We start from the raw sequence: 17,681 nt of genomic DNA on the forward strand, positions 1-17,681 counted from the left end.
GACATCAAAGCGCGTCTGGTATCATTTTTGATATTCTGACCATATTTTTATTTTTTCAATTTTAATTTGGGTTATGCTTAGAACGACAACACGTGTACTAATGTTATTCATTTCCTAGTTTGGTAAATATAATGTTAATGTTTTTACTGTAGGTGATAACATTTTGGGCATGTTTTCATCAATGCATCATCTATGTAAGTATTCGGTCTCTGGAAAAGCTGATTACAGACAGAAAATTATAACATATTTTAATTGTCAAAGCGTAATGGATCAACAACTCAACAAAATGAATCAACAACTCAACAAAATGAATCAACAACTCAACAAAATGAATCAACAACTCAACAAAATAAAAATTCGATATATATATAACAACAGGTCCTCAGTATACAGTTTGTAAACACATACTTTAAAAAAATACATAATTAACCTTAAACCTTACGAGTGAAACAATAAATAAGTATGTAAGTTTAAACAACAAATTATTTCAAACAATAGATAAATCTGTTGGAAACTCTATATTTTATTCCAATATTTATTACAAGAGAAACCAACTTTTGTAAATGATTATAATGCAAGATAATACTGTTTATGTATCATGGAAAACACAGTTAAATACATACATCTTATGTACAGGTGCCGTGACTAGAATTTTCCGACAACATAAGATCAATAACACTAATTTAATATTATCTATCGTTTTGCTATGAGTAATCAAAAATAGTTGCCAAAAGAAAACCCAACAACACTGATATCGGTATTAACCTTTTAAAAAATTTGATTAATTCAAAGAGAAGAAGTCAAATTAGTAGAACGTAGTACATGTATATACACTTACGCTGAAAGACTAGAACACTAATGTCATGTTCCTGACTTTGTACAGGAATTTTCAATTTAAGAAAGGGTGTTTTAAGTCGAATAGAAGCTAACGTTATACACCGCTGTCTGTATATACAATTCTAAGAAAAGAAAAAGTGATCAAAACAAAAATGGTATTACACTCGAATAATAATACCAACAACAATAAAATAAGTTTTCCTAAAGAAAATGTACAGGAATGAGATCTAAAATAGGAGCTATGCACATAACCTGATATGATTGCAAATGAAACAGCTTATACACATGATATCACATGACATAGATCATAAAGAGGTCATCGTCCGATCTTCACCGATAAGTAAAACCTTTACAGCAAAGCATTACAAAACGTAAAATAATATATAATAAATGATATACCTTTTCTTAGTAAATGTTACAAAACGCAGTAAAGCTTCATGCCCTGGTGAAACTAGCACGCCAGCTACATAACTCATTTACTTACCAAGTGAGAAAGTCCGTAGCTCAGCTTTTAACAAAATTAGTTATTTAAGCGTGATACCTTATTCATAACAGAGAGGTCATTGGTGTCAAACCATAGGATAATATCACGATTATCCACTATACGAAGTTCCATATAACTCTAAAAATCATTTCGGTATCTGTCAATTTAAAACAATACATCATTTAATAATAACAATTTAATATTGAAGCGAACTAATAATAAACAATGTCATTTTTATCATGTTTCTCATACAGGATACACTTTTGTATAAATATAATCTTTTAATCTTAAAGAAAAATTCTACTTCTTCAATGTGTGTTCTGTAACTGATGTAACCATTATAATTAGAGATATCTTAATTTGTTAAAGGACAGTAGGACGTTTCAACCAATTCATAATATACCCATACTGTTATTGATTATTACTTTTTGATAATGAAAATACACAATTATTTGGACAATCATGGAAAATCCAGGACGGAACATAGCAAAATTTTACATCTAGTTTACAAAACTAATCACATATCGTAAATATCATACAATTAATTTAGAAAATAAAAAAAATCTGATATGCATAAAAACAGGTCATAAAATAAGCAATAACAATAACAGAAAAAAAAAGAAAGATATGCAAAATAATCTCTTAAATAAAAATAAAATCTGTTAAAAAAATAGTAAATGAAATAAATAAGTTATCAACAAAAAACAAATAATATTTGCAACATAATTATAACCAAAGTGTTCCAAATTCTTACTCTCCCTTTACAAGACAAAACAATCTTTGTAAATCTTTGTCATGCAATATAATACTTTATCACATATTTTGTACTGATAGGTACGTTTTTGCATGGCCAATAATAGCCGGAAGTCAAGGTTGGTTATCAGCCCTCGGGGCCGATATCGATATCAGCCCTCGAAATCCATATCAAGCCCCCGAGTTTAACTTCCGGTAATCTGTCAATCAAAGGCTATTTGTAAACAAGTTGAACACAATGAAAAGAAATTTAAAAAGTTACAAATGTGCTGTAGAAGAAAAAAGTAGAAATCACAAAAGTTCCCGTAAAATTTTGACGTCATGAAGAATTTAGAAAATATATGACGCCACACTGGAATGAGTATCGATATAGGATTCTTCCTAAGCATTTTTTAACATTTGTAATTTAACACTTTAAACTCGTTTAATATTTGCAATTCTTAGAATTAATATGTTTATTGTTAATTATTTCTGAAACTTTTCACAAAACGTTGTTAACCTACTGTGATACTTTTTTTTAACTCACATTGATACATTTATTTATTTTTTTCGTTGAATATCTTTTGATTTTTGAGGAAATATCAAACATAATTTGTTGTAAGCTATTTGTTTTCTCCTGCTTGAAAATATGTGATAAATAGATTATAACATGTCATTTTCCATATGGTCCATGGTATCAGCCCACGACCCATATCAAGCCCTCGGGCTAAAGCCCTCTGGCTTGATATGGGAGTCTAGGGCTGATACCAGGGCCATATGGAAAATGCCATGTAATAATCTATAAATATACAGAAATTAACTTTCCTACACAGTACAATAAGTAAACCTAGTAAACAGTTATTTAAATGCATTGTACTAAACAATGTTATACGATTAATCACAACCGGGCGACTACGAATTTAAATTTTCATTCATTTTAATTGATAATCTGGTCTATTTAAATTGTATGAGGAAACCAAATAATGACTAAAATGAATATATCTATCCCCGCACATGTACAAAAATTGAATATTATACATTTAATGGTTTTGATGTCAATTTTACTTTAGTTAGACACGAATGACTAAAAATGAGCAAACAAATACTTTTATAACGGAAAGGTAAACAATGAATATACATGTATTGCACAACCCAATGAAGAATTGTATATTAAGAAGATATTTTGAAATAAATACACAAAAAAAGAAGAAAAAAATGGAATTTCATCAACGTCTATCTAATGTATTTATCAAATGTACCTATTACCTTTGTAAAACAAGGACAATGTGAATGTGTGTTCCATTCAATACTTTTTAGATTACTAAATGAATATCTAATATTGTTTTTTAATGAACGGAGTAGTAAAATTTGTCAAGCCAAATCCAAATGTCGATATAATTATTTAACTTATAAGCGATTACTCATTCGAGCAGTATATAAACAATTGCAAAATAAAAACGAACAAATTTTCAAATTTAAAGACCATTCAAGCATTTTATATGGCCAATTTCACGTGCTTAAAAGAAAGCTTGTTTGTTGTTTTTATTGGATGGGAATACTATTCATTTACTTGCTTATCCTTATCGTATTGTCATATTGTTGAATAGCCAACATGGACAGTTTTAGAAGATTGATCACCAAACAGTTTAGCTCCGCAACGTGTTGATTGAAGAAAATGGCATTCAATACCTCGATAATTTGCAAATGTGAAATACTTTACGTATTTGAGAAAGATTGAAAAGTGCGTTCAAACTCCGCAAATTAAAATTCATCGTAGTGATAAATTCAAACAATCGAACTGCGTTTGCGCTATACAAAAGAATGGTTTTGAAGGAGATTCGGGGATAAGGACCAACTCTTTCGCAATATCTCTCCGTTATCATTAATTGTTTTTAGCTCACTGAAATTGCCCTTTCTTGCTATCTTCTTAGCTTTATCATTATATAAAATGGCCTTTCTTATATCACCTGTTAAATGGAATAGACGGGCGTATGCTATATAAAAGAACATTCGAATACGTATCTCTGCACTTGAGTCAAACAGTTCCAATAAACCTTCTGATTTGTGTACATATTCAGGCCTGATTTGGTAACCATCTATAAATCTACAGCGCATACCAAGTCCTAAATAACAGAAAAGTAAACGAACAGCAAATCTTCTAGACCAGAAAAGTTTAAGATCATCACTCATGTTTTGTAACATATCTCTTGCTGTGTTGCAATAATATGCTATAGACTTCAGCTCTATTTCGGGGTTATTTTCATACCACGCCCTTCGAAACAAAACTATTTTATAGTACAGGTCAACAGTTTCCAAACATGGTTCAATGTTTTCTGCACATTCTAGAGCCCCGATCACCATGTTCTCTCCATCTGCCTGTTTGCCTTTAAACGACATGGCAACAGCTTTACGTCCGTACAACATGCATCGTGAAAGATTTGGACAAGAAGACTTAGCTATTATATTTTCTATTTTAGTGAACAGATTACCTTGTGGATCTACTTTGTTAGTTTTATTAGCTACTGCATCGAAGTTGAGTGCAACTAAAACAATGTATTTATCACACATCTCTTTAATTTCTTTCTCCTTAGCCTGATTACAGCTGTTCATAATCTTTTGTAAGTCCTGCGATACATTTGTTAAATATTCGACAGGATTTTCAATTTCCATTTTTTGCATGCTTTTTTTCATAACCTCAAAGTATGCTTGTATAAAAGCTCGATCTTGAACGTCCATTTTTGATACAGCTACAGGCCTTAGTTCTAATACATTTTTAAGATAGGTAAACAACTGAATTGCACACGATTTATACTTGTTATCAACAGTGTACATTACGAATACAACATTTCTCAAATCTGAGCGCATTTTCAAAACATTCTTAACAACAACGGATCGCATTTTTGGATTGTTGATGTCGTTATAACACGATTCTATACATGAATATGCGCATTTTTTAATCAAACCATTCTTCAGTAATATTGATGCAAACTCTACGATCTCTATATTACTTAGAGTTGACATATATCTCAGTAGAACACACTTTTCAGTTCCAGTTAGCATAGTTTGGTGTGAGACGATTTTGTCCAAAGTCTGCTCTTCGTCTCTATTGACCATTCCGGGATGTTCCGCTGAACGATTGAAGTCTGAAAATAGTTGATGCATAGTTGTGTGTTGGTAAAATATTTATTAAGATGAAAAGAACAAATGTCAAAACAGTCTACATATGAAACCTTATTATTTGGGAAGGATAAACCACCCAATAATGGTAAACCATGAAGATTCGTGTTGCTTATTGAAGCAAGATATAATTTGAATTTACTGAAGTAAGTAATTAGCGATTGTTGAAGCAATTTCCTGATGCAAATACTTTCACTTCACAGTTATATTCCACTTGTATGGGTCTGGCATATGAAAGCCCCATTTTAAAATACTTTAATTTTACGCCTTCGGTTAACATTTTGACAATTACTTATTGAACGAACAAACAGACCGATTTAAATAAGGTAACACGTTATAGCAATCATCATTAGTTTAACTGACTAGAAATGTACAATAATATATGATCAGGTAGGCACAACCCCACTTATACACTGTTAATAGAACACATTATAATGAAGGCATTTGAAGTGGTCAACACAGTAAGACGAGAGACCATTAAGACACTACACTAAGTATTATTATAGCAGATGTTAGTTGAAAGCGGATTCAAAAACTGCTGGAAGGTAATCTAAATATGAAATTAAAATTTTAAATGAAGTTCACAGTTGATGAGTTTCAAGAGATTGTCAAATAATGAATGATGCACAGAAATAGATTAAATACAATAAGCTAACATTTGATCAAATATCCCGCTTGGCTCACAGTTGATGAGTTTCAAGAGATTGTCAAATAATGAATGATGCACAGAAATAGATTAAATACAATAAGCTAACATTTGATCAAATAGCCCGCTTGGCTCAAGAATTGTCGCCGAAACTACTATTAAATCAATTCCACCTTTTATAAAAAGTGACTAGGGATACATAAAAAATGTCATTTCCATTAAAACAAGTCCATTAAAATAACTAATTGATAAATAATTAAAATACGTTTGTGTTTAATTATACTACGTTATTTTGATTTGCTAACAGCAATCTCGCGTCATTCTGAATTCCTTCAATTCCAAATGAAATGTAAAATTCAAGATGACACGAGCTTCCAAAATAAGGTGCACACGTTTATGAAGAAACACTTTATAGAAATCGTGTTTCATGATCCTTTAAAAAGAATGCATTTATAAGTATTCAATACCTTTTTTAGTAATGTTTTAGGGTTGTAAAAGCGTTGACTATGCATACATTTTTAGAACTTTTCGTATTTGGGTCAATGCTTTTAAACCACAATAAATTATCAAAAAGAATCATTCAATTATCTAATAAATAAAAAATATACATTGTTCTCTTTATGCTGTACCATTATTGCATTATCTCACACTGCCTCAGTTTTGTTCCGAACAGTAAAAACACGTAAATTTAGGATTCCCAAACGTGAAAGAAAATTATATAAAATGGTAAAATTCTGAAAAAAAGAAAACGATGAAAAATGTTAGATTTCTTTGTCAGATATTTTGGAGTATTTTGCTCCCTCATTAAATCAGGGTATTTCGCGACCAAATTTAGCTCACTACTACTTTTATAGGCGGAATTGTTAGCAACGTACGTTAAATGTTAAATTACACCCCAGTTCTATTGTTATACTTCATAGTTTTTTTTTTGAAACGCGTGAACATTGGATAGATCTATTGTTACGAATAACAATGGAATTTGACCACAGGCCGTGCCGAGCGGGGTTTCTGGAAACCCTACTTCTACATCCCGCAAACAAAGTCCATTGTTATTCGTAACAATAGAAATTGATTATTCTTAAATAGCATGAACATAAGAAATTACTAATAGTGTTCACTACAAATTGTTTCAAGATATTAAAAAAAAAAAAAAACACTTTAGGAAATTCCTATAGCGAAAAAAAAATTAAGCAAACATTTGTATGTTACTTTTAAAATACCCATACTTACATTGCCTATACAGAGTGAAAACAAATCTTGGCATAATCGTCTTAAGAAAGACAACAGACGCTGAAAAATGAGTAACACATTTGATAAATGGTATATTAGTTACTTAGAAGTTATCTGCTTCTGATTGATATTTAAATCCAATTGAATATATTAATATTATTAGTTACATAGTGTGCTAGTGACCTAATACGGTATATATGGGGTCAGTAAATTCCATATGGGGTGAGAGCGAAGCTCGAATCCCATATGGAATTTACTGACCCCATATATACCGTATTACGTCGCTAGCACACTTTGCAACAAATTTATCTTACCGACTATCTTAACGTGTAAATTTAGACTTGTGATCTATAAAATGAGCAAGCCAATCTTCAATACTGTTAGCATTAAGAAACTACTTCCATTGATCCTACAAGAATAACCAACGATAACAACTTGTTAGATTTAAATGTGTTTAATGAGTTTATTTCAATCTTAATCATCAATTTCTTCTTCTAGTGAAACCTTTAAGATTTTTTTCAGTTCCGTTTTGTTTTTATAAAGGCACGTAACACAACTACTAACCGTGTATGAAATAAGCCCCGCCTCCCTACTACCTAATGTGGAATATAAAGGGACGTAACTCCACTACTAACCGTGTAAGAAATAAGCACTGCCTCCCTACTAACCTAATATCAAATATACAGGGTCTTCATGCGGACGCTTTTAACCAATCACATTCCTAGAAATGTATAGGAGGTAAGATAAAAGTTCATACAAAGTGACCGAACAACACCATACAATAAAAAAAGACATATTCACAGCAAATGTGCAGTGGTAAATGGTTGAAAAATGTTCAAAGTTTATGTTAAATTCAGTTTAATCAAATGAAAAGAAACAACAATCAATACCACTTCCCTCCACTAAATTTAAGAGATAACTGTATTGTATTTGAAGCTTTAAGGACGTCCATCGGTAGTTTTACTGTCGCTAATTAGTTTACCTGGCGACGCTTAGCGAAGACAGGTAAACGGGTATTTGCGACAGTAAAACTACCGATGGACGTACGAAAAGCTTCAAATACAATACAGTTATCTCTATTATAATGCAAAACAAGTTCATAATTAAATTTCAATCATTATTTCAGTGTAAAATCTTTATTAAATAAAATTCCGCGAAAAAATGTTATCTTCTTTGGTTCCAACACTAGATGACGTCATAGGTATGCGTCCGGCGTCAAACATAAACACCGGGCGTTTTCTGGCTTCTGTGCCGCTTCAGAATGTAATAAAATTTGATAAAAAGAGGATTTTTAGGTGCAACATGTCAGTGTGATGGCTTATTATTGTAGAAATTACATGTCAATAAATTGAGCAATTCAAAATGTCGGCTACCTTAGTTACAGACAAGGAGATTTTTACGCTAACTGTCATCCAATCAGAACCATTGATACAAACTAATTGCATTAGAATAACACGTTTGCTGCGTTTATCCAGAAGGATGTACTTTATGTTTAATTTATTTTGTCTCTTAATTTTTTTTTCATTAAGTATCAATAACTATGAAGAGTAGTTTAGTTTAAACATATTCATTTATAGTGGATTGGGAAACAATTTTTGCAACTTATATTAATCCCTTTACACTTTGCGGGTGCGATTGCTGCCTTGTAGCGGCATTAGCCTGCACTTTTTCGAAATCTACAAGGGTGTATTTAACGTGCAAGAGATAAGGCTCTCTCTTAACACAGGTCAGCCATTTACCGTCTACTTCCGACGAACAATCATCGTTTCCTTAAGACCATGCTCGCAAATGGTGTCAAGGGAGAGCCGAAAATTGAGTTCCTGACATTTTCATCCCGAAGAGTAAAAAACTGTCCAACTAAATTTTACCGTTCGTGTTCAGGTCGTGCTGCTACACAGGTTTTTTTTGAACAAGTGGAAAGACTGAAAACATGATTAGCATGTAGAAGGTATATAATTAAAAGGCCGAGTAAAAAAAGATGTATCAATATCATTTTGATATCCTTAGTATGCTTGATAAGGCTGTTACGAGACATAAGGAGTCCATGAAACAATACACTTTCTTTAACTCTTTATCACAATCTATATCATACGTGAGTGTAAGGGAAAATATCAGATAGTCTAGATATTTTGTCTTTTAACGGATTTTATTAACCTTTATACAAAATATATACAAACAGAAATAAAGTACCATTAAGCAATGTGAGTAAGACAACTATAATTATAGCTTGTTCAAATTTAAAGGCAATAGTCAGTAAAAGCATTCTAATTCAGAAACGTTTCACTTTGGCAACATATATGTTTAACTTAAATAAATATATAAGCAGGTTTAACTCTATTATCGTGTCCATGCTTGTAAAACTTACGATATGGTATGATAAACATCAAAAACAACATGACCAGGACAACCCAAAAAGCATCCCTACTGGCATTTTCATTTTCTGTAAACATAAGATAAAACCGTAGACCTATATTTTTTTTACCAGTCTGACAATTAACAGTGATGTTTTGTTTTTTTGAAAAAATATTTTGATCGTGCATCTAAACAAATAGGTAGATTTGCATAAAACTTACAGGACAGTATGAAAACATCCTGTTTACTATATTTAATCTTGATCGTACTCCTATGAAATGCAATTTTTCGTATGGAGTACAATTTGATAGTTTTCTAATCGAATTACTACGATGTTAAAGATATAACCTTCAGATTCCGTTTTGAGTTCTATATTATATGGTAGCCATACCTACTGTGAGTTTTTTTTGTATGTAGAATTTAAAGAAATAATCGAATCTTGTATTGTGCTGTACACGAACTCAGAACTTAAGGATGTTTGCTTGTCATTTTTGGAATTTTTGTCAGATTTTTGAAATCCATAATCTGGTTTTATACATTTGAATGCCTTTATACATTTTGCTCAAGGACCCCTATTTTCTTTTTTTAAATCTTTTACATGTGTTATTATAAGCCATTTGTAAAAGTCTTTAAAATTTTATTCTTGTTTTAATTGTTTTTGAGAACTTTGATTGGTCAATGATAAAGCTATTAAAAATTAAGAGAAATTCCAATGGCTAATATCTCAAAAACAAGCACATTGACCCCTATGTTTTTTTTGTTGATTTTTTGAATCCTCAATAAATCCTTCATCAATATATAGTAGTTTTATGGAAAGATTGTGAAACTGTGCAGCAAACTTTCTTCAATTGTCCACAGATAGGTCGACTGTAAATTACTGTCTACACCACATAAAATAGACACATTCTTTGTTTTTCAAATATCACGTGTTACGTACGTGAAATGAAGATTTGATAAGATTTAAGAATAATTTTAACTCACCATTCCGTCTTACGTTATACCTATGGTCATCGTAGTCTCTAACAGTATAAACATCGGTTATGAATTTTGACCTATCGAAACAAAACTTAAAATCTGTTATGTTGTATTATCATAATACACTTTGTGTGATCAACAATCCATGGAAATCTATCACAGAAGAGTAATGGGGTGTTGTCATACGTTTTTTTAGGTACCATTTAAATAAATATTGCAACTATTTCTGACACTAGTAACAGTGATAATTCTAATTCAACGGAACTGTATTTATTACCTTCAAACATCCAGGTTCCATTTTTTTAAACGAAAGGTCACAATTTCTGGCTCTGTTGTAGGAAAACATATGCGTTTTATATGCATTTTAAACCTTAGTTCAAAGATGAGTTCTTTTCTAAGGTCTTTTGACCCCATGGACACCTTTATATTTCATTATATACAGTTTTTATTGTTTTGGGGTTTCCCTTATGGCTTTCTGAGAGATCTAATTTCATTTTAAAAACCTCGACCCAAACTCATGTCGATAGATGAATCGTCAAAACTTTTGATGCCAGTTGGTATTGTTAAAAAAGTAGATAAAGCTGTACAGATATACTTACTGTACGTTTGGCAGATTTGTCGTATACTCAGCATTATACCAGCCTGCAAATATTCAACATGCAAACTTTAACAAGAACAGTCACTTACATATACAGATATATTAGCATTTAATTACATAAATTGTCATTTCAGTCATGCTGAGATCATTGTCTTTGTTAGACAATTTTCTATAAATGATAATGTTTTTGTCAGTGTACCTGTTGTTTCAACAGTTTTTCAACAGACTGTCGCCATTCCAATGAGAACCAATTGTGCCCCTCTTCTTGCCGACTTGTTTCTTTTTCATTAAGGGGCTGAATTCAAACAGAAACTTCTTAGGAAGAAATGTAAGAAGTTAGCAGTATCTTTTAACTTTACTTTCAGCTAAAGGTAATGTTCTCTCACTAAATAATTCAAAATTTTGTGACTATGTTGACCTTATCTACCCCATCAAACTAGAGATAAAGGATACAACAGACACAGTTAAGTTTGCCTCATATATTGACTTGCATCTACAAATTGACTACGAGGATTGTTTGAAAACAAAACTTTACGACAAAAGAAATTATTTCAGCTTCATAATTGTGACTTTTCCATTTCTATGTAGCAACGTATATATCTCCCAAATGATACGATATTCCCGGGCTTGTATTTCCTATCATGATTTGCTTCTCACAAGGAAGATATTAATCCAAGAGTTCCAAATGGGGAATTTGAAATCATCTCTTCGTAAATTTTACAGACGCCATCAAGTACACCATTTCTCAGATAATATCATCGTAACTACAATCCCCTTCCCTTCTCACGAATGTGACCTACCGAATTATACCATTTACAGGATTAGTGATATCATACGCAACACGACCATGACGACGGGTGTCACATTTGGAGCAGGATCGGTTAACCCTTCCGGAGTACCTGAGATCATCCCCAATCTTTGGTGGGTTTAGTGTTGCTTAGACTTTAGTTTTCTATGTTGTGCTTGTCTTTTTAATTTTTGGCCATGGAGTAATTAGTTTGTTTTCGAACAATGAATTTGACTGTCCCTCTGGTATGTTTCGCCTCTCCTTTAGTACCAGTAAATAATGAAAAAATAACTTGTAATGAACATTCTAGAGCACGAATATACATGTTCCTTTGGGTTTGATGAGAGTACGTTTTCTTTGGTATAGTCAACGTGCTGTTTGCTCGCAAACATCTCCCTTTCAGCGTTTTTATATGCAACAGTCAGAATTATCAGATAGCCCTGACAGTCTTGGTTGTGTACTGGATAGCCTTCTCTATGGTCGGGTTGTTAGCTCTTTGGCACATTCCCCATTTCCATTCTCAATTTTATGTACATGCAAGTTTGTTTTATCTTTGTTTTTAAAAGCAGAAAATGCGGGGATATCTGTACACTTTTAGTAGTCCATTATCAACATTTAATTATTTAATTACTGTCGGAAATAACAGTTCCATTTATTTTCATTGACAATGTGTCGGAAAAGTATGCATAAAAAACATCAATATTTTGTGTTTAATGAAACACTATTTTAGCAAAACTTAATCGGCACAGTTGCACAATTGGTTAACAGAAAACGTATGACCCAGTTCAATCTTTAATGATCAATCAAATAGTTGTTTTGTTAGACTTTGTCATGTTTGTGCCACCTACATTTACAAAAGACAGGAAAACTAAGATTTTATAGTAGTATATGAACTGCAAGGAAACAAATAAATGTTAGACCCTAAATAATAAAGATAATTTAAATATAGTTAATATATAAAGCTGCTCAACAGATTGGCTAACGCATTGCCGAAAGGGACGTGAGGGGCACCGGTTATGATGTATGACGAAAAGGTTAAAAAATTAAAAAAAACCCCATATAAACAATTGACATTACACTGATGTCCGATGATCAACTCATCATGCATCTTATTTGATAAATATTCTCACTAAGATTACCTGTTTTATATGTTTTGGTAATGTTTTCTGTGGCATTTTTATAGCAGGAACAATCATTCGCAGATGGTAAACAGTAATTTTCATGAGTTGAACCGACGAAAACATATCCTCTATTGCTATCACAATAACATTGTCTGTCCGTTTTGGCACTACCATTGCTGAAAGTTGTTTGACCTTCACTATAGCACCGACTTTTCATAAACGAACAATTAGTATACCCTTCTGTGCGAAAAATGAATGGTTGGTATCTTTCTTCATCACATTCACCTCTGTTAAAGTTTGGTTGCCATATATACTTTGAACCTACAATGATCAAATTCTATTCACAAACCTTCACAAATTCACAGATGATAACGGTTTGACAGTCAAATGAATAAAATACGCTTTTTGCATATTTCAAGAAGGCAAATACATAAATAAGTTTATCTCAAATATATCATAAAAAATGCAAAATCAATTGTAACTAAGATTACATTTGGGCCATTCTGTATAAATTACAATTGAACCTTATGAAAAGTTAGAACTGTTTCAACAAAACCGCGCACCCAACAAAGAACTTACATTTTCAAATACTCTATAGTTTATATAGTTGTGAGCAGTATGCACTTGATTACATATTTCATTTGATAAAAAATAAGCAAATAAGTGGAATAAAAAAGAATTGCCGAATTCTTCAAGTGTAAATTACCACAACATTTGATAGATGAACTATACCTGGAGCAATTATTTTCGGTCCTTTACAGTTCTGGCGATATTCCAGAGTTAGGATGTCCAGTAAACAAGTGTAGTTTCTTGCATGCGTACAAGTGTGTTTGGACAGGATGTACCAGTGTGACTGTTCAGGACAAGTAAACCTGTATGGTATACCAAACGGCACAATCTGTAGAGCAAAGTAACATGTCAGATATAAGTATAAAACGTTATTTGACTTTTGGCTTGCAAATACATATCATAATATGACGTAGGTCTTTCGTTTTGGAACAAAACCATGGTCTTATCCCACAATAACATGGCCTGCTTGTTGTAGACGTCAAAAAAGAAATTGCAACGTCATTTATATTCTGAATAACTCTGCTGATCAGAATAGACATTAGTGTTGGTAATGCTTTCTACGAAATTTAAGAAAATAATTTTAAAGATAAGTTTACTTCATCAAATAAAAAAAAAACCCGCTGCCTTTCGAACGTATATTAAAGCTCCGCTTCAAAGTACAAAAGTTCAAAATTGTCCCTTTAGAATCGAAATATTTCTATCTTGCCATGTTCTATGCTTATTGTAACATAGTTATGCATCATATTTTTCAACCGTTTACACCTTGCTTACGGTCGGTATAAAGATATTGACAAATATAATGCCTATCAATGTTAATAGGAGCTTAGAGCATGACATAAAATAACTCTTTCTTAAGAATCTAACCCTCTTGCTGTCGGCGGAACACATGTGTTCACAACGGTTGTGACGGAACGACACAAATGGTCATATGTTTAAGCATGTCAACATTTCTGCATTACGGTATCTCTTTTTAAAATAATCTTCAATTCTACAGCGTTACAATTTTCCTCAAAGGGTCCATACGTAATATCATGAGGGCTTGACGTCAGAAATCTTATGTCTTCGTAGTTGAGCATGTGACGTTGTTAAAGATATCAAAATGTGTATGCCGTATTTTCTGTCATACGAAAAACAAAGATATAAAATGATTAGAGAGAACAGAGAAAGCAACACAACTCTCAGTAGAACCTCATTTCACAAATATCTTTTTATGCATATAGCTTTACAGCGGTCTTTTTATGCAGACTTATATTCGAGGATTTTAAGACGTAATAAAGAATACCTACAAACAATAGAAAAGATCGTAAATATCGTCTCTATGAGATCATTTACCCGAAAGAATCCCTGCAGTATTAAAGAATCGAGCACTTTCAGATTCATCATTCAGCAGGGTTTTCTAGAAAGAACCAATGTTTCATCTACGTAATCTAATCATCGTACGACTAAAGAGACAAACTTAAAAGATTTTAAATTCCAAATTATTGTTTCTTGCAATGTCATGTCAACCGTTCGTTCAACATGTGTTGGAAGGCCTACATTTTTATTAGTCTTATGTAGAAAAAACGCGCGTCTGGCGTATTAAATTATAACTTTGATAACTATTTGGTCACGTGGTGACGGAGGTCACATGACAGATTCTTCTTACTACCGGATTCCGGAACTGGTGTTTTGAAAATGTCAGGAAATGTATCATGAATTTCAAAGATATCAGTAGATCCTTTAATTTTGATTCAGCTGCTTGAAACAGTTCAAATCAAAGCTTAAATGTTGGACAATATTGAAGTGATACCAAAAACCAAAACCCTCCCCACAAAAATTTTAAAAATTGGGAGAAGCCAAATTCGAAAGTCGGAGATAGATCGACAAAAGCATGTGACATAAATAAAAGAAAAACAAAAGTATACGTAAAAAAAATATTTTTTTAACATGCAACCTCCAAATACCGAGGAAGATCTGAGGTACACTGTATAACTGTTTCTTGCTTCACATGTGACACATCTAAGAAATGTTTTAATCATCTGTTCAGTGGTCTTGGTTGTCTTTCCCTGAGTTATTTCTCCCGCCCTAGGAGCACATGTATAACAAAGAGAAACTACCAATTGGACATTCAAATTAAACTTATATGGAAGTAGAACTGACCAACTAATCAAAACTATCAACATAATGCATCAGTGCATAACAGTTTGAGAAACACGAACTTAAGTTTGTATCACAATGAACATTTCAAGTAGTCTCAAACTCTTGAGTTTTTTTTCTAGTTTTATTCTATACTCTCTCCTTCTCTTTCTCCCTCACAATCTTTATACATGCAAGCTTTTCAATGACAGTGTCTTCCTACTAACCTGAAGTCCAGCTATAAATATAATGAATCGACTCCTCATTACTCTTGTATGTAAATCTGTCATTCTCTTTATCCACCAGTGAGTGTCAAATTTCTATTTAACAGCTATCTGTTCTTAAACAATATGCAAGCGTGAAACATGTTTCATTCATGGTCTAGGCGTCTCATTTTTTGCTCTGCAAATATAATAAAGTATATTATTAACTTCATTTAAAATTAACCTGTTTTTTTCTGACTTTAACTTCTTTTACCATAAAGATTGTTCATGTTATGCATGTTATGTCAGACACAATATGGACCAATATGAATGGAATATTTGCCACTGAATGTAAGGTATGCGCATCTCATCTTCTGTGACAATCGAATTTGGGTGTCATGAAATGTCGTGGTTCAATCATCGGCAGGTTAAAAAAAAGTAAAATCACAGCAATACTGCACTTCGCGGAAAATTATGAACGGAAAATCTCTAATCTAATGGCAAAATCAAAAGTTCAAAGACATCGAACGAATTGACTGTCATATTCCTGATTTCACAAATGTATTTTCTTATGTAAAAAATGGTGGATTAAACCTGGTTTTAAAGCTAGCAAAACCTCTCACTTGTATTACAGTCGAAATAAGTTCAATTGTATTGACAACGATGAACGAACAAAACATACAACCTTAATAGGTTACCATGTCAAAAGTTTAGGCCAACATGCAGTTACTGAATTGATTTGTTTAAGTTTGATATCTATTTTCTCTCATTTCACCAATTCACATTAATTATAATTTAGAAATGAGACATTAAATATCAATTTGAAGCAGTCCCTAAGTTTAAGAGTTTCGAAATATATTCGATATTTTTTTTACATTAGTTACAATGCCGTATTTCCAAAAAAAAACCTGATCATTCCACATGTGTTAAACTCAATACAATCCCTCATCTGACGCAATTTAATATTAGGTGTGGTCAACACATTGTCAATGACCTTGCATCAAAACGAATTAAAAATGCAAAACTTTATTTTAACGTGTACAAGGTCAGTAATAAAAAAGATTAAAAAAATCAAAATCGATATTAAACTCGCGAATGATCCGCTTACAACACTAATAGTTTATGCATGATAAACTGTTCAAATATTATTTGTCACATTCAGTATTTGAACTGTTTAGACATGTATTGAGCTTGAACTAATATAGCTGATATGTCAAATTTAAATTTGGTGGTGACCTACATCTTTTTTAAAAAAAAACCACAACAGCAGTTATGACAGCCTTCACTGTCATTGTGCTGTGTTGATTTGAATAAGAAAGTTTGTGTCATTTCAAAAGGGGGAAACAATTTTAACAATACGGAAGCTAAAGTTCACTGTTACAGCACAAAAACCCTCTGTTAAACATGTTAATTAAACATAATAAAGTGTTTATGTTGGTTTTAGTAATATAACGAAAGAGAAATATTTTAGTTGAATGAAAATGTATATCAACAGTGTATCTGTTACATATTAATGTCACGTTTTTAAAATAACAATGAATAAAGACGAAACAAATGTCATTGATTACCTTGAAATAGATTCATTCCATGATTACGTCGATACTATTGTGAATTGCCTTCTTCCTGCTTACGTATACCAATCAATAAGATTTATAGTGTGTCTATATATATATAATATTTAATACGATAATGATGCTATTTATAGTATACACTATATGCATTTGTTTGTTATTTTATACTATTTTCACAGTATCTACTATAATGAATTGATGGGTTTTAAATATACTTAAGTGTGATAGTTAATAAAAGAAAATATTCCGTGTAGCAATTATACGATGTTCAATGCTTCATTTT

The 17,681-nt window shown here is 31.9% G+C and overlaps 1 protein-coding gene across 1 annotated transcript; it reads right to left on the minus strand.

Annotated features, from left to right (window-relative positions):
- Window positions 1-350: 350 nt before the first annotated feature.
- Window positions 351-17,459, minus strand: LOC143076051 (uncharacterized). The gene is made up of 9 exons (XM_076251679.1): window positions 17,396-17,459; window positions 15,852-16,026; window positions 13,672-13,837; window positions 12,958-13,260; window positions 11,033-11,075; window positions 10,440-10,510; window positions 9,472-9,546; window positions 7,107-7,166; window positions 351-5,196 (listed from the first exon to the last, which is right to left on the minus strand). Exons 2-9 carry the CDS (start codon window positions 15,912-15,914, stop codon window positions 3,863-3,865), a joined length of 2,115 nt encoding a protein of 704 aa, XP_076107794.1. The 5' UTR covers window positions 15,915-16,026; window positions 17,396-17,459; the 3' UTR covers window positions 351-3,862.
- Window positions 17,460-17,681: the final 222 nt, after the last annotated feature.

This window comes from Mytilus galloprovincialis, chromosome 5 (assembly GCF_965363235.1).
Source record: "Mytilus galloprovincialis chromosome 5, xbMytGall1.hap1.1, whole genome shotgun sequence".
Classification (NCBI taxonomy): domain Eukaryota; kingdom Metazoa; phylum Mollusca; class Bivalvia; order Mytilida; family Mytilidae; genus Mytilus; species Mytilus galloprovincialis.